This window comes from Salvelinus alpinus, unplaced genomic scaffold (assembly GCF_045679555.1).
Source record: "Salvelinus alpinus unplaced genomic scaffold, SLU_Salpinus.1 scaffold_40, whole genome shotgun sequence".
NCBI classification, from domain to species: domain Eukaryota; kingdom Metazoa; phylum Chordata; class Actinopteri; order Salmoniformes; family Salmonidae; genus Salvelinus; species Salvelinus alpinus.
Window position 1 is genome coordinate 670353 of NW_027255981.1, and position 24521 is coordinate 694873.

At 42.3% G+C, this 24521-nt stretch overlaps 1 protein-coding gene and 2 non-coding genes across 3 annotated transcripts; all 3 read left to right on the plus strand.

Moving 5' to 3' along the window:
* Nucleotides 1–10396: 10396 nt before the first annotated feature.
* Nucleotides 10397–23822, plus strand: LOC139567037 (eukaryotic initiation factor 4A-III). The gene is made up of 12 exons (XM_071388457.1): nucleotides 10397–10745; nucleotides 11317–11389; nucleotides 15161–15227; nucleotides 15533–15595; nucleotides 16019–16151; nucleotides 18591–18671; nucleotides 18998–19139; nucleotides 20032–20170; nucleotides 21039–21154; nucleotides 21933–22040; nucleotides 23145–23272; nucleotides 23603–23822. Exons 1-12 carry the CDS (start codon nucleotides 10592–10594, stop codon nucleotides 23617–23619), a joined length of 1221 nt encoding a protein of 406 aa, XP_071244558.1. The 5' UTR covers nucleotides 10397–10591; the 3' UTR covers nucleotides 23620–23822.
* On the plus strand, nucleotides 18224–18357 carry LOC139567047 (small nucleolar RNA SNORA54). Its single transcript, XR_011673214.1, has one exon. It is a non-coding gene; the product is annotated as a small nucleolar RNA SNORA54 (small nucleolar RNA).
* LOC139567046 (small nucleolar RNA SNORA54) lies at nucleotides 19659–19792 on the plus strand. Its single transcript, XR_011673213.1, has one exon. It is a non-coding gene; the product is annotated as a small nucleolar RNA SNORA54 (small nucleolar RNA).
* Nucleotides 23823–24521: the final 699 nt, after the last annotated feature.

Here is a 24521-nt window from a genome sequence, read left to right on the forward strand (position 1 = left end):
CCAATATTTCCCCACTTCCTGTATGAAATAAACTGAAAAAGAATGGCTGTAATATGGGCTCCCGAGTGACACAGCGGTCTAAGGAACTGCATCTCAGTGCTAGAGATGTCACTACAGACCCTGGTTCGATTCCAGGCTGTATCACAACCGGCGGTGATTGGGAGTCCCATAGGGCAGTGCACAATTGGAACAGAGTCGTTAGGGTTTGGCTGGGGAAGGCTGTCATTGTAAATAAGAATTTGTTCTTAACTGACTTGCCTAGTTAAATAATGTTTGCCTTGCCGAGGTAGTTTCAGTGCGTTCTGTGTGGTGCACAGGGTTGGATTTATTAATCTAATGTATGCGTCAAACTATGCATAATGGTCGCAGAAAGGGAATGTTACATTTTATCTGCACACATATGCAGATGATGCTGCGTTCCATTTTGCTCAATAATACTGTTGGTGTGATCGACGCGTTATTGTACTTCTGGTGTACCAAAACACTACACTAGGTGTGATTGAGGCATAAAGCAGAAATGTGAAATCCTACAGCCTGACTCCAAGCCACTTGACAAGTTCTGGATCTGGTACAGGATCAGAAGGTACAAAGTACGACTGAGTAAGATCCATAACTAAACTCAGCAAAAAAAGAAATGTCCCTTTTACAGGACCCTGTCTTTCAAAGATAATTTGTAAAAATCCAAGTAACTAAACAGATCTTCATTGTAAAGGGTTTAAACACTGTTTCCCATGCTTATTCAATGAACCATAAAGAATTAATGAACATGCACCTGTGGAATGGTCGTTAAGACACTAACAGCTTACAGACGGTAGGCAATTAAGGTCACAGTAATGAAAACTTAGGACACTAAAGAGGCCTGACTGAAAAACACCAAAGGAAAGATGCCTAGGGTCCCCATTTGCGTGAACGTGCCTTAGGCATGCTGCAGGGAGGCATGAGGACTGCAGATGTGGCCAAGGCAATAAATTGCCATGTCTGTACTGTGAGATGCCTTAGCCAGCGCTACAGGGAGACAGGATGGACAGCTGATCGTCCTCGCAGTGGCAGACCACATGTAACAACACTTGCACAGGATCTGTACATCTGAACATCACACCTGCGGGACAGGCACAGGATGGCAACAACAGCTGCCCGAGATACACCAGGAACGCACAATCCCTCTGTCTTGTTTTGCACGCTTTATACAAAATAATAAAATGCAGTACTACAGGATATTTCTTAACGTAGCTCTTTATTAGCTAGCTATATATAGCTATGTTCACGTATCTCCAACCATGATCAACTGCCCATGCCCTAACCATCTGGGTGGTCTTAACCAATCATAGCACAGTATGATACAGCGGTAAAATGCATCCAGTTATAATTCAGTATGTTTACACATATGAATATTACACCCTCCATCTGCAATAGGCTGAGAGAGGCTGGACTGAGGGCTTGTAGGCCTGTTGTAAGGCAGGTCCTCACCAGACATCACCGGCAACGACGTCGCCTATGGCGCATAGGCGGAAATCCCAGGGGGGACGGGGGGGACACGACCCCCCCATCTTGGGAAAAATATGATTTGTCCCCCCCAATATATCACTGTAAACATAACTATGTAATTTCAATAATATTAATAATACGCAATGAAAGCACTTGTGCTGATTATAGACACTTAATAGCGCGTTTTTAAGTTTCAAAAGATTGCGACCCCCCCCGCCCTTTGCCTCACAATGGTTTGATCCACTGCCAGTTCTTTAGCTGGCAAGGTAATAGAGGGTTCGTATCTACTGTCCGAAAGGGACATGTACGTAAATGACGTGAGGTTAATCCAGTCAATCCATAGCAGGTCCATAGCAATGTTATTTATTCATTTTTATGTTGGCAGGGTTCACACACTAGCTGAATTTGCAGAGCTAGCGCGCAAACTAAAGCAAACATTAACTATCAAGCTAGCTAGTACCTATTCCATTTATGTGGCGTCGTCAAAGATGGAATCTTTGCTATCGTCAGTTTATTCCAAGATCAGCATGCAGCTGTAGTGCTTCGACGTCCCTGTGATAAGGTTAGCGATAAACTGAAGTCCAAACTGAACAGAACAGAACTACACTCTCTTCTACCATTGTCTTAAATATATATAATGGTCTCGTTGCAAAAGATAAATTGTCGCTAGTGAACTTTTTTAATTTTATTTTATTTCACCTTTATTTAACCAGGTAGCAAAGATTATAGCAAACACACAGAAACGGAATTGGTGCTCGCTAGCTTTACAAATTCAGCTATTGTTGGAAGCCAGCCAATATGAAACAAACTATTAAAAGTACAAAAGGTTGCAGCATGTGTTGTGTAAATGTGTGTGTGTGCAGCTAGGCCGGCCAGCCAGCCAGGTAGAAAAATGGCAGAAAAAAGTAAGAAGACGGACACCAGAGTATTTGTCAGTACACCAAAACGCATAGTAAGAACTCTCGTAGCCTAATCTCAAAGACTAGTTGATAAAATGTTCATAAGAAAGAAGTGAAATGCTAATGGGAATGTTTCACAATGATGTCATTAGGCAGAGCAGGCAACAGATGGCACACAGACAGCAGAGCTGGGGACAGATATGCAGGGACAGACTGGCAGAGACAGGGAGTCTCAGGTAAGTTTGTTGAGTCTTTGTTTGGCAACATTATGAAAGGTTCTCAATTTTTTTGACTTGTAAAATAGGGACATAATTGGAAAATGCCATGGATACCCCCACTCTTAACTTAAACTGGTGACTAAACTAAGATTTGTTTACGGCAATGGTATTGCTGTTGTGATTAATTGTGTAGTTTTGGGTACCGGTAGTTAGGAGTACGGCAAACACCTTATTTATTTTCTAGGAGACAGACTGTGAGTCAGTTAGGGTGGTGAAAGGGAAAGAGCCAGGGAGAGAGACTTCAGAGGACAGTGTCACAGCCACGGCAGGACCAAGTGTCACCCTTGTTGCCAGCAGCACCAGTATAGGGGACAGTGGCACAGCATTGTCCAGTTACCACAGTGATGGCACAAAACCATATCAGCCACACCCACAATTTATAGAACCGCAAACTCTTGCCAACACAGTGTTGACGTTCCAAGAGAGATGGTTTCGCGATTTCCCCTGGCTACATTATAATCCATCAATAAAAGGAGTGTTGTGTTTTCACTGTAGCCAAGGGTTTTCAAGCCAGCCATCTTTTGGCCAAAGAGCAGATGCTGCCTTCATTAGTGCAGGATTTAGGAACTGGAGAAAAGCCATTGAAAAATTCACAGCACATCAAAACTGCCAAACCCACCACCACTTTGTAACTGTAACAGCACACCAGCTAAATCCAATCAGTGTCCAGTTATCCAGCGCGTGGGGTAAACAGCAGCAGGACGCAAGGCATTGCTTGATGAAAATTGTTAGTTCGGTGCGGCATGTAGTAAGACAGGGACAAGCCTTTAGAGGCCACACGGATGACAGTGGGAATTTATACCAGATTTTGAAACTTAGGGCAGAAGAGGATGATCCCATTTTACTGAAGTGGTTAACAGAGCGTACCACAATGTACACAGGCCCCAAAGCACAGAATGAAATTCTGAACATCATGGCCAATAGTCATTCGAGGCATTGCAGCTGAGATTAGGTCTCTTCCGATTGTACAATTTTCATTAATTGTTGATGGTACTCAAGATGTCTCTGGTGCTGAACAGGAGAATGTCTGTCTGCGTTATGTTGACCATGACCATGTCCCTCACAAGGAGTTTATTGGGCTATACAGGGTGTCGGAGACAACAGGCGAGGGCATTGCGAAAGTGGCAACTGATGTGTTGTTGAGGAAACCCGCAAACATATGCTCGGTTCTTTTGTTCAGTAGTGTGTATAGCAGTGGTTCTCAACCTTTTTGTGGTACTGGAACCCCTGCATATTTTGAGGCAAGGCAGGCAAGGTTTTGAGCGGTCCTCAGGGACCTCCACCCCCTCTATATTATATGTAAACTTACTGGAAATCTTGTGGTACTGACTACATTCATTACACTTTTTTATTTCACAGACCCCTTGCAATTAGTCCATGGACCCCTGTTTGAGAACCCCTGGTGTAATTGATATTTGTTCTTTTGTTTAGTAGTTTTCAGTACACTTACAAATTATTTATTTCATGTTATTTTATTTAAAATTGCATACTTTGTGCGACATACTTGTCCATAGCTGCTGTTTGAAGAGTTGAGACACTGACTGAAGGATATTTTGTTTGATTTATTTGGGTTTTTCATTGAAGTAGTTATTTTGCTTTTAGAACTGTACTTATTTTAAGCTTTTTGTTCTTGCAAAGATATTGTATTAGACTCAGGCCAGGTGCACATATTTAATGACTATATAAATGTATCAGAAAAAGTCAAATTAAAAGGTCAATTCAATACGGAGACCAACTTTGTCATTGTTCTCAATGGAGATTCTTTTAGATGTGATCACACCATGTTCATTGTATTTATGAAAACTACACCCATACAGTGTACAGTACCATTGTCACCTACTGACCTTTCTTGATATTGCTGGTTGTAAGTATGAATACCTGCATACATACTGGACTGGTAAAGAGCACTGCTATAACTATTATTAGTAGTAGAATTATAATGATTTAAACATTTGAACAAGTTGGGAAAACCCTTCAGTTAACTACTGTACCTATCAATTATCCAGTTGTAGGAATTATGGTTCCTCAATATACATTTAACATATAACAACGTATGCTATGTGTTACAGCACTACTTTTGGTGTCCCCCTCAGGAATTGCTCTTGAGAAAATTTAATGTAATTGTCCCCTCCAAGGTTGATATCAGATTTTCGCCCCTGCCTATGGGCACAAACCAACCGTCGCTGGACCAGACAGGACTGGCAAAAAGTGCTTTTCACTGACAAGTTGCGGTTTTGTCTCGCCAGGGGTGATGGTCGAATTTGCGTTTATCGTCGAAGGAATGAGCGTTACACCGAGGCCTGTACTCTGGATCGATTTGGATGTGGAGGGTCCGTCATGGTCTGGGGCGGTGTGTCACAGCATCATCGGACTAAGCTTGTTGTCATTGCAGGCAATCTCAACGCTGTGCATTACAGGGAAGACACATCCTCCTCCCTCATGTGGTACCCTTCCTGCAGGCTCATCCTGACATGACCCTCCTGCATGACAATGCCACCAGCCATACTGCTCGTTCTGTGCGTGATTTCCTGCAATACAGGAATGTCAGTGTTCTGCCATGGCCAGCGAAGAGCCCGGATCTCAATCCCATTGAGCACATCTGGGACCTGTTGGATCGGAGGGTGAGGTCTAGAGCCATTCCCCCCAGAAATGTCCGGGAACTTGCAGGTGCCTTGGTGGAAGAGTGGGGTAACATCTCACAGCAAGAACTGGCAAATCTGGTGCAGTCCATTAGGAGAAGATGCAGCTGGTGGCCACACCAGATACTGACTGTTACTTTTGATTTTGACCCCCCTTTTTTCAGGGACACATTATTCCATTTATGTTAGTCACATGTCTGTGGATCTTGTTTAGTTTATGTCTCAGTTGTTGAATCTTATGTTCATACAAATATTTACACATGTTAAGTTTGCTGAAAAGAAACGCAATTGACAGTGAGAAGGTGTTTCTTTTTTTGCTGAGTTCATCTTGCTGAGTCCCTACAGTGGGAAAATCAGTTATCACGGTCAGACCCCGCGCTACATCTATCACGGTCTGGACCATCAGGTCAGAGATTGTCATCAAACAACTGTAAAGCTCCATATTACAACATACTTGTGTTGTGATAATTGCTTTGCTTGCTTTATAACCGGTTAGTTCATATGCCTTGCCACCGTGATATATAGGCGTAAGGCCGAGACAATATAAGAAGACATCGTGGCAAAATAAATTTAACACGTAGCATTAAAAAGATTGCGTTTTAACCACGTGCTTTAAGACCCAAACGGCGTTCCATAGAGAGTTACCGGAAGTTTCCAAGAAAACACGAGCAGTCTCCGCTATTTCAGCACCATTTCAACATTATCAAATCACTTATGCTTAGTCTAATACAGCTAAATGATACCCAAAACAATTTAGTCCATTTAACGTAAGCTAAATATCATGTGGCTGTCCATTGTACTGATTTCTGTGTTTGTGTGCGAGCCTAAGTAGAAAAACATGTTGACTCGCCCTAACGTTAACGTTACTTGTAGAGAAACGCCAATGCCATCCTCCTCTCTATCATGTTGCCGAAACGGTCTATTAGTTTTTGTTGTCCTATGCTACCTGGATAAAATGCTTGCTCGCTAGTCTAATTTTCTTTAATGTGCAACGAAGAGCCAGCTAGTTAACATTAGCCTACTACATCTAGCTACAGTACTAATCAAAAGTTTGGACACACCTACTCATTCAAGTTAACGTTGTATTTACTACATTGTAGAATAATAGTGAAGACATCAAAACTATGAAATAACACATATGGAATCATGTAGTAACCAAAAGAGTGTTAAACAAATCAAAATATATTTGAGATTCTTCAAAGTAGCCACCCTTTGCCTTGAAGACAGCTTTGCATACTCTTGGCGTTCTCTCAACCAGCTTCACGAGGAATGCTTTTCCAACAGTCTTGGATATTCCCACATATGCTGAGCACTTGTTGGCTGCTTTTCCTTCACTCTGTGGTCCAACTCATCCCAAACCATCTCAATTGGTTTGAGGTCGGAGGATTGTGGAGGCCAGGTCATCTGATGCAGCACTCCATCACTCTACTTGGTCAAATAGCCCTTACACAGCCTGGAGGTATGTTTTGGGTCATTGTCCTGTTGAAAAATAAATTGTAGTCCCACTAAGCACAAACCAGATGAGATGGTGTATCACTGCAGAATGCTGTGGTAGCCATGCTGGTTAAGTGTGCCTTGAATTGTAAATAAATCACTGACAGTGTCACCAGCAAAGCACCCCCACACCATCACAACTCCTCCTCCATATTTCACGGTGGGAACCACACATGCGGAGATCATCCGTTCACCTACTCTGCGCCTCACAAAGATAAGGCGGTTGGAACCAAAGGACAGATTTCCACCGGTCTAATGTCCATTGCTCATGTTTCTTGGCCCAAGCAAATCTCTTATTATTATTGGTGTTCTTCAGTAGTGGTTGCATTGCAGCAATTCGACCATGGAGGTCTGATTCACGCTGTCTCTGAAGAGTTGATGTTGAGATGCGTGTTACTTGAACTCTGAGAAGCATTTATTTGGGCTGCAGTCTGAAGTGCAGTTAACTCTAGTGAACTTATCCTCTGCAGCAGAGGTAACTCTGTGTCTTCTTTTACTGTGGCGGTCCTCATGAGAGACAGTTTCATCATAGCGATTGATGGTTTTTGCGACTGCAGTTGAAGAAACTTTCAAAGTTATTGAAATGTTTCGTATTGACTGACCTTCATGTCTTAAAGTAATGATGGACTGTCGTTTCTCTGTGCTTATTTGAGTTGTTCTTGCTATTATATAGACTTGGTCTTTTACCAAATAGGGCTATCTTCTGTATACCACCCCTACCTTTTCACAAAACAGCTGATTGGCTCAAACGCATTAAGAAGGAATGAAATTCCACAAATTAACTTTTAACAAGGCACACCTGTTAATTGAAATGTATTCCAGGTGACTACCTCATGAAGCTGGTTGAGAGAATGCCAAGAGTGTCCAAAGCTGTCATTAAGGCAAAGAGTGGCTACTTTGAAGAATCTCAAATATAAAATATATTTTGATTTGTTGAACACTTTTTTGGTTACTACATTGTGTTATTTCATGTTTTGATGTCTTCACTATTATTGTACAATGTTGAAAATAGTAAAAATAAAGAAAAACCCTGGAATTAGTAGGTGTGTCCAAACTTTGAATGGTACTGTACATATTGAACTTCCATCCTCTCAGGGCAGGGTCAACAATGTATGAATCTGAATCACCATTATAATTGTTGGCCAGTACAGAGAATCAAATAAAATCAAATGTTATTGGTCGCATACACGTTTAGCATATGTTATTGCAGGTGTTATAGCGAAATGCTTGTGTTCCTAGCTACAACATTGCAGTAATAACTAACAATACACAACAATACACACAAAGTAAAAGAATGGAATTAAGTTTTTTTAAAATGCTAGCTAGCTAGGCACTGGAGGACAACAACAAGAGATGCAACAATTCAAGTTTTTTCTGTCAATGATGTTTGGCTTTTGATGTGATGTGATTGGTGCGAAGCCAAATCCAAACTGGCTTCCCTTCACACTTTTTTCCCCATTCACAGTTAAGCTCACTGTTTCGCTCAATGTTTCGCTCAATGATGCTCGCTGGCTTCACTTGCATTCAACGCTATGTGCAGAAACAATGTCATACTCTTTTTGACCAGACAACATCAGATAGATGGGCTACACATACAGAGATAGAAGGGCACTGTTTTGCAAGCTCTGATACTTTCCCTGGTGACATACATTCAGCCTCTTGCAAACTGAAGGAAAATTATGAAACACAGACAGACGAAAGATACATTGATGTATTTTTTTTGGCACATTTTTTTGTGGAAGCTTGGCTTCCCTTGGCATCCATGAATACACGCCATTGACTGTCATTAATAAAGTTAGACTATAAGATCTTAGCGGAAATAATCATGAACAGACTAAATGGGGTTCTTGATACCATAAAAGAAAAAGAGCAAACATTTGCCATCAAAGGGCGTTTCATGTGGGACAACATCTGTACGCTGAAAGATATTACTACATCCACATCTGAATTTGATTTCTACATTTTGTGTTTTGTTTAGAAAAAGCTTTAATTATGGTTTACGTGAATATTGATGGTCTGTATTGAAATGTTATGGGTTCCCAAGTCCATTAATTGACATGAATAAGTTACTGTATGCCGATCTACTGTCCAAGTTAATGTAAATGGTTTCCTGACCGAAATCTTTTGAAATTGAAAGGGGGGTGAAGCAGGGTTGCCCACTTAGCACAGCCTTGTATGTAATAGCTATTAGCCCTCTCCTAAAGCAAATAAAAAAAGATCCAAGTATTCAACCAGCTCTAGACAGCCTGTTGTCGCACTTGCTTATGCCGATTATGTCGTAATCAGAAATCAAGATGAGTTGAATAGATTAAACAATCATTTTTATTTATACAAAGAAGTCGCTCGAGCTAAATTGAACCAAGATAAAATGGGGGGTGTTTGGATTGGAACTCCAATACACATACAAGTAAGGGATGAAATTAGAATTTGGGGTGTATAAATATGTAACTAAAGCGCATATCGGATGGTCTGCTCTGACCATAACAGTCATACCAAGCATAGGGTTGCTATAAGATTGAAATTTGAAATATAGCCGTGAAAAAACTATGAAATAGCTCCCCAGTACCATCTGATGTTTAATGTATTACATGAATAGTGATGACAGACCTCCCGAAAATTTTAACCATGTTTAATGTGATTTTTTCAAACCTGCTCCATGTATTCAATCTATTCCATTTCAAATTTGGCTCCCAATGTGGCTTTACTTCCGGGCTATTATGATACATCTGACAGTTCCTTCTCTGTATTGCTACGTTCCTGTGCTTGTCAGAACTAGGAAACTCTGAATTTTCTGATTTGCTAACTGGTAGTAGATATACACGCGCTGTGTTCAACCAGTAAGCAAGTCAGAAATGTTCTGAGTTTTCTATTCCCTACTAGTACGTGAACGCGGCATATATTCCTATTTTTAAATTAAAAAAAATATATATATTCCTAGTTAGCAACCAGGAAATGGCGCAGCGATTTCTGTAGTGCACCCACAGATAGAACAATGATACATATATTTCAATGAGACAGATATTTAATGGTTGTATAAATGTGAAGCATCCGGTTGACGTTTCCACTTACTACCAAATATGGTAGTGAGAGGACGCCCACTGGCGGGAAGTGGGAGATGTATTTTGGCCGATATTCTGCAAATTTTCTCATCGATGAAACATTTCATCTTAATACAGTTTTATGTTCGCAAACTAGAATATGTTATGAACAGAATGGACTAAGTTTTGTAGACTTTATCCTAAATAATAAAGTCGCGCTGTTTAGAATGAGTTATTGGGGCTCCCGAGTGGCAAAGCGGTTTTAAGACACTGCATCTCTGCACTGGAGGTGTCACTACAGACACCTGGGTTCGCGATTGGAAGTCCCATAGGGCGGTGCACAATTGGCCCAGCGTCGTCCGGTGTAGGCCGTCATTTTAAATAATAATTTGTTCTTAACTGACTTGCCTCGTCACAGAGTAGACCTTCCGTAGCGGAAATATGCAGATACTTGAACGCGCCAATAGGATATCACTAGAGCGTGCTTGGCTCTGCCCACCTCCTTGTTTGTTCCCACTATGACTCATTGTTTCCATTGAAAACAACAAGCTGTGATCTATCTTGGTTTATCTTTGGTACACCTTTAATCGGATCTCTATGGTGACGACACAGAATACGTAATGCAAATTCTCGTCTCTTGCTTTCGGCGTCACTAGAGCGACACATGCGGCGGTCTTTTTTTCTACTTACCGCAGCACAACTCGAGCTGGTGAAGTTGTCGATTTCATTCGTATTTTGTGAAAACGCTCACAAAAGCCATGGAAGTAGCCACTGTACCGCGCACGAGGCGTCTATTGAAGGAGGAAGACATGACCAAGATCGAGTTTGAGACCAGCGAGGAGGTCGATGTTACTCCTACTTTCGACACGATGGGCCTACGAGAGGATCTCCTCCGTGGGATATACGCATACGGTAGGTCCGGGGGTTTGTTTCGGACAGTGGGCCCATATAGGCATCTAACGTTACCCAAGTTAGTTATTTGAACACATTTTCTGTACATCATGATTCAGTTGCACACTCAGAACCAACACATACTGCGAGTGTTGGATGAAAAAAGCCAGAATGTTGTATTTGTTTTTCATTAGTTAGCGTTAGCCAGCTAACGTTACCTAGTTAATAATTCGTTTCATTGAACCTAGCTAACTCGATACCTAGCTAATGTTAGCTAATTAGCATGTCCCACCCCCTTTAGTATTTAGTACATGTTGCGTTTTCCTCACATGTTGATTAATATTTTTGTGTGAACATTTTGCTCTGCTTGTGCCGCCATTTGTTCTAGCCAGTGATAATAACATTTGACACGAACAGTCTGCACAACTGGAAAAGTATTCAGTACTACAAATAAATATATTCAGTACTACCAGCTATATTTTCCAGTTGCTCAAAGGTTTACATGAATAGTATGTAATGTTAATTGAACTATTTCACTGGAAAGAGTTTCATGGGCCTACATAATTAACCACCTTTTATTTCTTATTCTCAGGATTCGAGAAGCCTTCCGCAATCCAACAAAGAGCAATTAAACAGATCATCAAGGGTAGAGATGTCATTGCACAGTAAGTAACGTTAATGACTGTTTAAGCTGGAGAAACACAATGTCCAGAGCTACACAATATAGTTATATGTTTGGAACTTTGGCTATTCACCAGGGGTGTATTCATTAGTCGGATTCTGTTTTAAAATGTTTTGTCTTTTGCAGAACTTTTATTTGTATTGCTTTTAAAATGTTTAAATCTTATTAACACTTTGTCCTTGCTAGCTATTTGTGTAGGTAGCTATCAAGTAAACACAATGATATAGTAACTTGTTGACTTAACTCTAGAATGCCTACTTCAAGTGTTTAGTACTAGTCTGTAATCTCAGGATTAACCTATGCCTTTTTTTGCTTATCCAGAGCAACTTGTAAGTCGCTCTGGATAAGAGCGTCTGCTAAATGACTTAAATGTAAATGTAATGCAATGGAAACCGTTTGCTTTAGGAATCAAATAGGGGGGGGCATGGGCTACCTGAATTAGTCCAGCAGAAACAAACATTTTACATTTGGAGTAGGGATGCACAATATATTGGTGAACCTATCGGAATCTGCCGATACTAGCTAAAAAAGCCAACGGTATCGGGCCGATGTGTAGTTTAACGGTGATGTTTTTAAAAACGATGTCAAAGCTGAGCTATAATAACGTAGGTACATGATGTAATGACGCCACGTAAAATGTTGCGCTACACTAACAACACAGCATTCCTAACCTAGCCCACAATGTCTGCTGAGTGGATCGAGCTGTCAACAAGTCGAGCAGTCATTTGAAAAAGTAAGAATTTCAGCGAGACGATTCAAAGGCGAAATCCAATAACGCCAAGATAATTGAATTCATTGCCTTTCGCAGCAATCAACCGTTCTCTTGTCGTGGGTGATGTTGGCTTTCGCGACTGGTCGAGCACCGGTACACACTATTACCAGGTGCGCTATTGTTCAGCTGTTGCCCTACCGGAGTTACACAGTAATAGTGTAACTGCTATTAACTTCACGACATACTATGGAATGCCGTTTCAGTCTTTGCGTGTCAAATAACACAATTTGACAATCGCACTATTTAATACGTTACATAAGCTTTTAATTTGACATGTCAAATAACAGTTCTATTATAGTTCTGTGTTCTGAATTTGCACATGCAAGCTTCACACAGCTGTGAAGAGTTTACGCAAATATTAGCATTGTAGCTCTTATCGTGCGACTGAAGTCACCTCCCCAGTCAGCCTATTGTGTGTACTGACATTAATATTGCACTGTACAGCCTTACCTACGGATTGGGGCTCAATCAAATCAAGTTTATTTTATATAGCCCTTCGTACATAAACTAATATCTCGAAGTGCTGTACAGAAACCCAGCCTAAAACCCCAAACAGCAAGCAATGCAGGTGTAGAAGCACGGCGGCTAGGAAAAACTCCCTAGAAAGGCCAAAACCTAGGAAGAAACCTAGAGAGGAACCAGGCTATGAGGGGTGGCCAGTCCTCTTCTGGCTTTGCCAGACTCTTGATGATCGGCTATGAAAAGCCAACTGAAAATTATTCATGATTATTATTTGACCATGCTTGTCACTTATGAACATTTTTGAACATCTTGGCATAGTTCTGTTATAATCTCCACCCGGCACAGCCAGAAGAGGACTGGCCACCCCTCATAGCCTGGTTCCTCTCTAGGTTTCTTCCTAGGTTTTGGCCTTTCTAGGGAGTTTTTCCTAGCCACCGTGCTTCTACACCTGCATTACTAGCTGTTTGGGGTTTTAGGCTGGGTGTCTGTACAGCACATCGAGATATTAGCTGATGTACGAAGGGCTATATAAAATAAAATTGATTGATTGATTGATTGCCGGGTGGAGATTATAACAGAACATGGCCAAGATGTTCAAATGTTCATAAATGACCAGCATGGTCAAATAATAATCAGGAGTAAATGTCGGTTGGCTTTTCATAGCTGATCATTAAGAGTATCTCTACCGCTCCTGCGGTCTCTAGAGAGTTGAAAACAGCAGGTCTGGGACAGGTAGCACGTCCGGTGGACAGGTCAGGGTTCCATAGGAGCAGGCAGAACAGTTGAAACTGGAACAGCAACAAGGCCAGTTGGACTGGGGACAGCAAGGAGTCATCATTCCCGGTAGTCCTGACGCATGGTCCTAGGGCTCAGGTCCTCAGAGAGAGAGAATTAGAGAGAGCATACTTAAATTCACACAGGACACCGGATAAGACAGGAGAAGTACTCCAGATATAACCAACTGACCCTAGCCCCCCGACACATAAACTACTGCAGCATAAATACTGGAGGCTGAGACAGGATGAAATGGGCTAACGGTCTACTCAATACCCAAGATATTTTTCCCAGCGTTCTCCTCAGTTATCAGACTCCAAAGCATCATGGCAGTGTTGTTTTTCCTCAGGAATAGTGCTCAATACACATAGGTAGACATTAATAAATGTGGCTCAATTCATTTGTTTGAGTCCCGCAATAAGAGCTATGATGCTAATGTTCTCTGGGTGTCACTGAGTAGATGCTAATGTTCTCTGAGTGTCATTGATCCACAATCCATAGGTAAGGCTGTACAGTGAAATAAGTATGCCCCAATGCAATTCTAAAGTATAATACATCCAGTGTGATTTCAACAGATTTGTCAAATTAACAAATTATTGTATTTTGTTGATTTTATATAACATTCCAACCTCGTTCAGCATGATCTATTCAATTATGGCATAATTCTACTATTTGTATGCATTTGCATCCCTGTCAATGACATAACCTTCAAAATAAAAGTAACTGCAAAGTCCACCATTGTGGCTAATCCTTATTGTGGCTAGCTTCACATAGATGGGTCAGACCACCATTAATCAAATAAGACCTGTCTTATACATCAGGGTTATTTTAGATGATGACACCTAGCTAGCTAGCTATAGCTACTGAAACATAATCATTTTGCTATGTTTTTGGGGAAGAACATTGTTTGCATCCATGAGCTAGCTAGGTTTTCTTTTATGACCAGCATTGTAGGTGCCCGAGACAACTTTACCAGCATCATAGCATACGTATCGATTAATCGTTGTGACATATGAAATACGAGTGATAGTGTAATAACTACGTAAAAAATGTATGAGCGTGTTAAATTATGTCACGTGCAGTCATTCAGGTCCTGATTGGTCAACAAGCTTATTTGACACGTATCTTTTGACACGCAAAGACCCAAACAGCGTTCCATAGAAATCCTGGTTGAGAATGAAACGGCTAAACAAATGAACAACGGAACAGCACAGCAAGTAAGTGAAAGAAATAGGTTTTGATTATGTTTTGCTGATAATACGTTAATGCCAACAAAATAACTTTTTGGTCAGTGTGGTGTGTGTGTGTAACCTTTAATTAACTAGGCAAGTCAGTTAAGAATATATTCTTATTTACAATGACGGCCTACCCCAGACGACACTGGGCTAATTGTGCGCTGCCCTATGGGACTCCCAATCACGGCCGGATGTGATACCGCCTCGATTCGAACCAGGGACTGTAGTGATGCCTCTTGCACTGAGATGCGGTGCCTTAGACCGCTGTGTGTGTGTTAACTATTTAACTGTACTAGAATGCTTAAAAGCCCGTTAAATATCAGGTATTGTTTTTTTTTGCCACGGAAAAATATCGACAACGGCCAAAAATGTCATGTCGGTGCGTCACTAATTTGGAGTAAACCGTTTCCAACCTAATGAATATAAATACTCCCCAAGGCCCTTGTTCAAATGTTTGTTTATCGTGGCTGTTGAATACCATCTTTCTCTGTTCTTCAACACCTTTCTTTAGGTCTCAGTCAGGAACAGGAAAGACTGCCACGTTTTGCGTATCAGTGCTGCAGTGTCTTGACATTCAGGTATTTGAGTAAGGTTGTGTGCAGACTAGGGCCCGTGTCCAGCGTCTCAGAGTAGGAGGGCTGATCTAGTATCAGTTTTTCCTTTTAGATCATAATTAATCATTTTATATGAACATGTGGGACGACATCCTAGATCAGCACTCTTACTTTGGGAGGCTACATGAATACAAGCCCTGTTGTAGGTACCGTTATCATCACATAGCAGTTTTGGATCATCCAACATTTTGTGAAATTCTCGCACTCTGAATATGTGGAGTTTGGACGACGTGAGAAAGGCAATTTTTTTGTTGTTGGTTTTGTCACAGGTGCGTGAAACCCAGGCACTGATCCTGGCTCCCACCAGAGAGTTGGCTGGACAGATACAGAAGGTATGTGACTGAATATCAAGTGTCTTCTGATGGACTGGGGGAAAACTGCTTTGGGAGATAAGGGTTGTTCGTGTTCAGTAGGGCACACAGTAGCAAAATGTATTACAACAAAGTGTTTCTATTGGGAAGGTCCTGTTAATTCAACAGAACACTGTGCAACGGAAAATGGGAACAAGTGTTTATTTGATTGTACCTTTCTGTTTCAAAAAAATTTCTCCTGTTCTATGCCGACTGAACACGGCCCAGATCAGAACATTGGCACAGGTTTGAATTGGTGAAAGCCTTGGCTGGAGGGAGTTTCCACCATTGTTAAATTCGTGACGGGGAGTGTGCAAGTGCACACTCTGGTAGAAGAGTAGACAATTTGGATGCAACCATTGTCTCCTAATTTTCAGATGTTAAAATCCCTTCACCCCCCTCTAGGTGCTCCTGGCCCTAGGTGACTACATGAACGTCCAGTGTCATTCCTGCATCGGAGGGACAAACGTGGGTGAGGACATCCGCAAACTGGACTATGGCCAGCACGTGGTAGCAGGGACCCCTGGGAGAGTGTTTGGTGAGTTCCCTGGACCCTAACCTTCTACTATCCAGAGGTATGAACGTCTGTGTCTGCCCAGCTAAGCAGACTAGATATTTATTATCTCTTAGAATTCTGTCACAGGAATCAAAACTGAATTTCGTGGGTTCAGTCTGGATTAGAGGTCGACCGATTAATCGGAATGGCCGATTTTAATTAGGGACGATTTCAAGTTTTCATAACAATCGGGAGTTGGTATTTTTGGACACCGATTGTGGCTAATTTGATTTTTTTTCACCTTTATATAACTAGGCAAGTCAGTTAAGAACACATTCTTATTTTCAATGACGGCCTAGGAACGGTGGGTTAACTGCCTTGTTCAGGGGCAGAATGACAGATTTTTACCTTGTCAGCTCGGGGATTCGTTTTTGAAACCTTCCGGTTACTAGTCCAATGCTCTAACCACCTGCCTTACATTGCGCTCCATGAGGAGCCTGCGTGGCAGGCTGACTACCGGTTACGTGAGGGCAGCAAGAAGCCAAGGAAAGTTGCTAGCTAGCATTAAACTTATCTTATAAAAAACAATCAATCTTAACATAATCACTAGTTAACTACACATGGTTGATGATATTACTAGTTTATCTAGCGTGTCCTGCGTTGAATATAATTGATGCGGTGCCTGTTAATTTTTCATTGAATCACAGCCTACTTCGCCAAACGGGTGATGATTTAACAAGCGCATTCGCGAAAAAAAGCACTGTCGTTGCACCAATGTGTACCTAACCATAAACATCAATGCCTTTCTTTAAAATCAATACACAAGTATATATTTTTTACCTGAATATTTAGTTAATATTGCCTGCTAACATGAATTTCCTTTAGCTAGGGAAATTGTGAGAGTCAGGGTATATGCAGCAGTTTGGGCCGCCTGGCTTGTGTGAAGTCCATTTATTCCTAACAAAGACCGTAATTAATTTACCAGAATTGTACATAATTATGACATAACATTGAAGGTTGTACAATGTAACAGCAATATTTAGACTTCGGGATGCCACCCGTTAGATAAAATACGGAACGGTTCCGTATTTCACTGAAAGAATAAACGTTTTCGAAATGATAGGTGATATGATTGACCATATTAATGACCAAAGGCTCATATTTCTGTGTTATTATAATTAAGTCTATGATTTGATAGAGCAGTCTGACTGGGCGGTGGTAGGCAGCAGCAGGCTCGTAAGCATTCATTCAAACAGCACTTTCGTGCGTTTGCCAGCAGCTCTTCGCTGTGCTTCAAGCATTGAGCTGTTTATGACTTCAAGCTTATCAACTCCTGAAATTAGGCTGGTGTAACCGATGTGAAATGGCTAGCTAGTTAGCGGGGTGCGCGCTAATAGTGTTTCAAACGTCACTCGCTCTGAGACTTGGAGTAGTTGTTCCCCTTGCTCTGCAAGGGCCGCGGCTTTTGTGGAGCGATGGGTAACGATGCTTCGAGGGTGGCTGTTGATGTGTTCCTGGTTCGAGCCCAGGTAGCGGCGAGGAGAGGGACAGAAGCTATACTGTTACACTGGCAATACTAAAGTGCCTATAAGAACATCCAATAGTCAAAGGTATATGAAATACAAATGGTATAGAGAGAAATAGTCCTATAATAACCTCAACCTAAAACTTCTTACCTGGGAATATTGAAGACTCGTGTTAAAAGGAACCACCAGCTTTCATATGTTCTCATGTTCTGAGCAAGGAACTTAAACGTTAGCTTTTTTACATGGCACATATTGCACTTTTACTTCTCCAACACTTTGTTTTTGCATTATTTAAACCAAATTGAACATGTTTCATTATTTATTTGAGGCTAAATTGTTCAAATAAAAGTTCATTCAGTATTGTTGTAATTGTCATTATTACAAATAAATTCTTTTTTTTTCTTTTTTCGACCGATTAATCGGTATCGGCTTTTTTTGGTCCCCCAATAATCGGTATCGGCGTCGAAAAATCATAATCGGTCGACTTCTAATCTCTGGATCTGCCTTCATTGAAACGGTTTGTACCTTTATTTAATGAGGCTACTCGGCATACTTAGGACAACAGTAAAGTCAAGAAAATCAAAATGTTTGCACTGTTCGTAACCTGTCTCAGTCCTCAGTGTGAGCTGTGGGTTCCATTCCAGTGCCACAGTAAAACCCAGAGAGTGGCAGAGGTCCAGTACGTCTTGTACCGTTGCTCTGTTCACTCTCTGGGAACATGCCCCTCTCTCTGGGAATCAATGACTTATGGTCCCACTCCAGCCACCAATCACATTTTTCACATGATTTACCTGAGACCAGAACATTTCAAAGGAATGTAACTAGAAAATATGCACGAGTAGACAATCATGAATTGGGCTCCCTGTAGTCACCACAGGGCTTGTGTCTTCAAAGTCAGAGTATGAATTGAGAAGATTCCCCTCCATAATGCAGGCACTGCTCTCTGTTCTTTCAGATATGATCCGCAGGAGGAGTTTGAGGACGCGTGCCATCAAGATGCTGGTGCTGGACGAAGCAGACGAAATGCTCAACAAGGGTAAGCCAGACACGCTGTTGTGCATTACAAAGATGAAACGGAAAGACATCTTCCAGTTGTGTGTTTCTGGTCTCCTGTTGCCCAAAAAACAACCAGAACAAGAGGTCGCGTGGTGAAGCAGGATACGTTTCAGTGCTGCTTTGTCGTTCCCCCTGCACACAACTAGTTTCCTACTATCCCTGTCTGCAACCCACGGCAGGCAGGGAAGCTTGGTCTCAGACACTATTGCACAGGAAAGTCGTTTTGACGGTCTGCGCGGCTTTTCCCAGAACGTGTAGTGTAATATGAAGGGGAAACTGAATATCTTTCCCTTACCCGTCCGGCAGGTTTCAAAGAGCAGATCTACGACGTGTACCGGTACCTGCCCCCCGCCACCCAGGTCTGTCTGATCAGCGCCACGCTGCCCCACGAGATCCTGGAGATGACCAACAAGTTCATGACCGACCCCATCCGCATCCTGGTCAAACGGTGAGTCGAGCGTTACTCGGATGTATATTAGGAAGTATCACCCTGGTTTCTAGCCTAGCGGAACCAACCTGGTCGCTGTGTTAAGACTCGTTCAAGTTGTGAACTCTAGGGGGCAGCATTGTGTAATGTATACAAGGGGGGGGAAGTAAATCAGCCGGGTCCTAAATCGCTCCCTACCCCATGGCCCTAACCCTTTGTTTCTGCAGGTCTGTAAGGTGGAAGCAATATAGTGGATGCTCCACCACTGAACTGCTTATACGTATCCAGACCCTATACATCTGCAATCATCCAGGAGTTAGTGGCGAGGGGTTGAGAGTGATTTGGGACCGGTTTAGTCTGAATACATGTACTTAGTCTGAATACAAACCTCATATAGTCATCAGCGAATCAGCCATGCTTAAATCGAAAAGTCCCCCACCATTCCTGTGTGACCTTTCAGAAGAGAAAAGCGAAATGCTCCGTCTTATCTATACCAGTATTTCTGACTATTATATAGCCGAGTCAAGGAAATCTTCCCTTTGGCACTGTTCGTAACCTGGCTCAGTCCTCAGTGTGAGCTGTGGGTTCCATTCCAGTGCCACAGTAAAGCCCAGAGAGTGGCAGAGGTCCGGTACGTCTTGTACCGTTTCTCTGTTCGCTCTCTGGGAACATGAAACAAAACCCCGTCATGGCAAACTACATGCGGCTCAACTTCATTTGCGATGTATTTTTGTTGAGGGTATGGGGGTTTTGGGGCCTTTGCGCCCTGCCTAGAAAAGATTATATGGAAAGGACGGAGTTAACTGGAATAGGAAGACCTGCACTCACTGGGAAGGGTATTCAGATGGGTTCCTTTAGCAGCAGAAGAGGTCCAATACTGAGTTAACCCCTCTCTTCCTTTTCCCTATCCCAGTGATGAGTTGACTCTAGAGGGCATCAAGCAGTTCTTCGTGGCAGTAGAGAGGGAGGAGTGGAAGTTTGACACCCTGTGTGACCTGTACGACACCCTCACCATCACGCAGGCTGTCATCTTCTGCAACACCAAGCGGAAGGTCTGTACACAACTAAAACAAAGTGACATTTATTGCGAGGTTGCCCCTAACCGATCTTCGGTCAGTTTAGCATTTTCCCCCAATAATAGTTCAAGTTGGGATTAAGGGAGGGGAAGCTGATCCTAGATCTGTGCCTAGGAGAAACTTCACTGGAGCTACTTGGGTTGTTGGCAGCTGTTGACAGTTATTGTATGTTTTTCCTCCTGTGTCCCTTAGCCTATATGTATTGGTAAAAATAGGGGTGGGCAGGAGTACTCCATTGAAGGTTTGTATTCGATCGGTAATGTGTACGTGACATTTTTAAATGCAACTATTTAGCAGGTTCAATTTATAAGCACTGTCAAAATGTCCCGACACGAAGATGTTTGCTTGTGGAGTATGTCAAGCGCAGTGAAGATATGTTGCGTATCGTTTTCAGTTTTGTATCGGGACAAAATACATTCCCGCCGTTGTTACAAAAATATGAAGAGGTCCTGGCTATTTTGTCGTGCTTCCGTCTCCCCGGGGCCAACATGCTTTGACATTGTTACTTTGACAAATGAATGCCAGTGTTTCCTCAACCTCTCATTGAACACACCGATGAATGTCATGATAATCTTTGTTTGCGCTGTTCCTAACCTGGCTCCGTCCTCGGTGAGAGCTGTGGGTTCCATTCCAGTGCCACGCTAAAGCCTAAAGAGTGGCAGGGATCCAGTACGTCTTGTACCGTTTCTCTGTTCACTCTCTAGGAACATAAAGCACCGTCATAGGGGTGGCACCCTATTCCCTACATTGTGTATTTCAGGGAGCATGTTTGGCACGATCCCTGAAATGCGTTGTCATACGTTTGGGCCTGAGCCTCTATCTGTCCTCGCTCTGCTTGCGATAGGTTGACTGGCTGACTGAGAAGATGAGGGAGGCCAACTTCACCGTTTCCTCCATGCACGGAGACATGCCCCAGAAGGAGAGGGAGTCCATCATGAAAGAGTTCCGGTCCGGCGCCAGGTAATGATGAAATAGTCTGTTTTTAGCATCCCAATCAATCTTTGAAGGCTATTCAATAAGTTAATTTATCTTTTGGGTGTGTGACCACTGGGTCAATATTTATCAATGGTGAATGTGATCTCGTGTCAGTAGTTACTTTGTCATGTTTCTATGTGAAAGTTGAGGCTGGTCTTACACTTAACTTTTTTTATTAATTTTTTATTCGCAGTGTGCTATCACCAATAATTTGCACATCTGGGTGTGTATCTGTGTCGTTTGATGGCCAGAGACGTTATCTTAGCTTAGTTGGTCGAACAGTCTCTTAGCAGGAAGAACATTTTAGATCCTAATATATGACAATGTACTGTATCGTCTGGATTCTTTCTGTTCCACCTGATAGAGAATGTTGTCTTTTTATATACAATACCGGACAGTCTCCCACACTGGATAAAGTGTACTAGTGGACTGACCACTTAAATGGACATTCTTCATTGCACTGTTCGTAACCTGGCTCAGTCCTTAGTGAGAGCTCTGTGTTCCATTCCTGTGCCACAGTAAAACCCAGAGAGTGGCAGTGGTCCAGTACGTCTTGTACTGTTTCTCTGTTCACTCCCTGGAAACATGTCTACGCATTGTTCTTTAAATTCTCCCAGGGGTGGACTTGGGTCGTATTAATTGGTGCACACCGTAGCAAAAACATTTTTCAAAGTTCAGATAGTCCCTCCCCGTTTGATCCCGTTTAGTTCCAAGTGAAAACGACCTTGGTTTGGCCTAACGTGGATCTCCTCTCCCCCTGTAGCCGAGTGCTTATCTCCACTGATGTGTGGGCCCGAGGTCTGGACGTGCCCCAGGTGTCCCTCATCATCAACTACGACCTGCCCAACAACAGAGAGCTGTACATCCACAGGTACGTCTGGCTGCCCAGCTCGGAGAACTACTATAGAAACTAAGCGATATTAGAAACTAAGCGATATTAGGTATGCAATGTGGCTATTCGGAGAACGGTGAAGTCGGGAAAATCACCTGGCTCAGTCCTCAGTTTGAGCTGTGGGTTCCATTCCAGTGCCACAGTAAAACCCAGAGAGTGGCAGAGGTCAAGTACGTCTTGTACCTTTTTCTCTGTTCAGTCTCTCAGGACACTAAAAGCCTATTTTTATGGTCAATCCGACATCTGTAGTGGCCATACAGCGTTTACAGCGATGCGGACTCCACAGAAGTCAGAGCATTCCTACTTGCTCTTTGGGGAGCTGTCATACGCATCCAATAAATTGGTTTGCACCGCACCACTTGTAGTGATTCAAAGCTAATCGCTATAGCCATCCAGCTAATTGTGAGCGACTGGCTAAACGAGAAGACAGGACCCTTACCTCTTCAGATGTTGCCGTCCGTTTCCCGGTGATTGACATAGGAGCTCAGCCAAGATAGCATTAAAAAGGCTGCACCGTTTTTCCCACCTGTATCTCCGTCCGGAACCTCCCCATTGCCCCCGGCAAAATGTGCCTACATTTAGGCTGTTAATGTGTGTTTCACACTGTTACGGTAAAAATGAGTCTAATGCTTGTTTGAATGTCAACCCCAATACACGTTTGTGTCATCAATCAACTGCATTACAGTTAAAAAATGACTGGCTACCACCACTGATTTCTGTATGCTAGCTATGCTACCAGATTATACAAACAGGAGTTAGCATTTAGCAGTCACTTGTTCTAAACTTGGAAAAATGTCCAAATGTTATGCAGCGAAAACAGCAAAATATATCCAAATTTGATTTTAGTAACCACATTCTGGTCCTGTTACAGTACATCAATCGTGACGGTTTTGACATATCCACTTAGATCAGATTTGTTGAATGTAGGCCAATCCAGTGCCCTTCGCTCCCCCATTGTCTGCATTCCATTGATCTCTTTACCACATCTATCCTCATTACGACCCTGATCTCTTTCCAGGAGCTTCGGCTTGTCAGGGCAAAGATTTACTGGTGTTTTTGTCCCTCAACCTCCTCTCTTCATAGGATTGGCCGATCGGGTCGTTACGGCCGCAAGGGTGTGGCCATTAACTTTGTGAAGAACGACGACATCCGTATTCTCCGTGACATTGAGCAGTACTATTCCACACAGATTGATGAAATGCCAATGAACGGTAAATTCCCATTTGTAAATCTTCTGTCTGAGTATTTTATTGACCATGTTGATATGTTTAGTATTGCTGTTTTGGTTCAAGCAACTAAATGTAAGTGTTCAGTTTTGTTTCAACCATATAGTGGGTGTACAGATTTAGGGCCATATAGACCTGGGGTTCTTTTACAAAAATGGGCATTGACATTAGATGGCTGGGGCCTCCCGGGTGGCGCAGTGCTAGCTGCGCCACCCGGGAGGCCCCAGCCATCTAATGTCAATGCCCATTTTTGTAAAAGAACCCCAGGTCTATACATTAGATGGCTGTCATTAACATGACATTTGTTCTCCTCAGTGGCTGACCTGATCTAAGGCGCTGGTGACGGAAGTGGAGAGACCGCTTTGATTACACTTTGGACCCCTTTTTATTTACTGTTAGAATTCTTGTCTCATTTGTTTTGTTTTTAATAGTAGCTTTAATTCAGCCTTTGAATTTGTGATGACTATTGTATTCTAAGGGAAATGCCTACTGCAACCATCAGTTGTTTTGTAAATAAAGAACATTTTGTTTCCCATTTGAATGCAGGTTCATTTTCTTTTCCCTGTTTTTAAAGGGGCAATCTGGGATTTTGGAAAAACAACGAAATGGGTACCCCAACCATTTTGTTTTGATAAACAGCAAAGGGATTGGGCTGGGAAAATGTAACCACTCTCAAATTCATAGAAAGGGCTATGGTTGCAAGGACTGACCATCCATCCTTGAGATCAAAAGTGTAGTTTTAACCATGTTATGAGGCTATAGTATTTGTTTACAATTACATTCTGTGTGATGTGGTAGATGCATGTACTAAGATCATGAGATATAAGTTAGTTCTATTACTTTACAATCACGTCTTCTGTTAAACTTCTATAGGCCTCCAGGTGCAACTGTCAGTCTTGTGCCAGGATTCAGTCCAATGTGTGTTATAGTGCATTGGACAGCCAACCAAGGTGTCATTTTAAATGCAATTTCCCAGGTGTTTGCAGTGATTCCATTCATGGATACCTGCTAATTATGGCCCTTGCGTTAATGACCTTTTAAAAGACGCTTTGTCTACTGCCTAGTGCGCTGCTCTATAATGTGCCTTGGATTGAAATACGGCCACGGCTTCATTAAAAAAAAAAAAAAAAAAAGTTTATTTACCAGATCCGTTGTTTGATAATGGTGACATGGATGACCGTGATGATGAATGAGGGTGTAGGTGATGGCGTCTGTGACTGAGGTGATGGAGTTG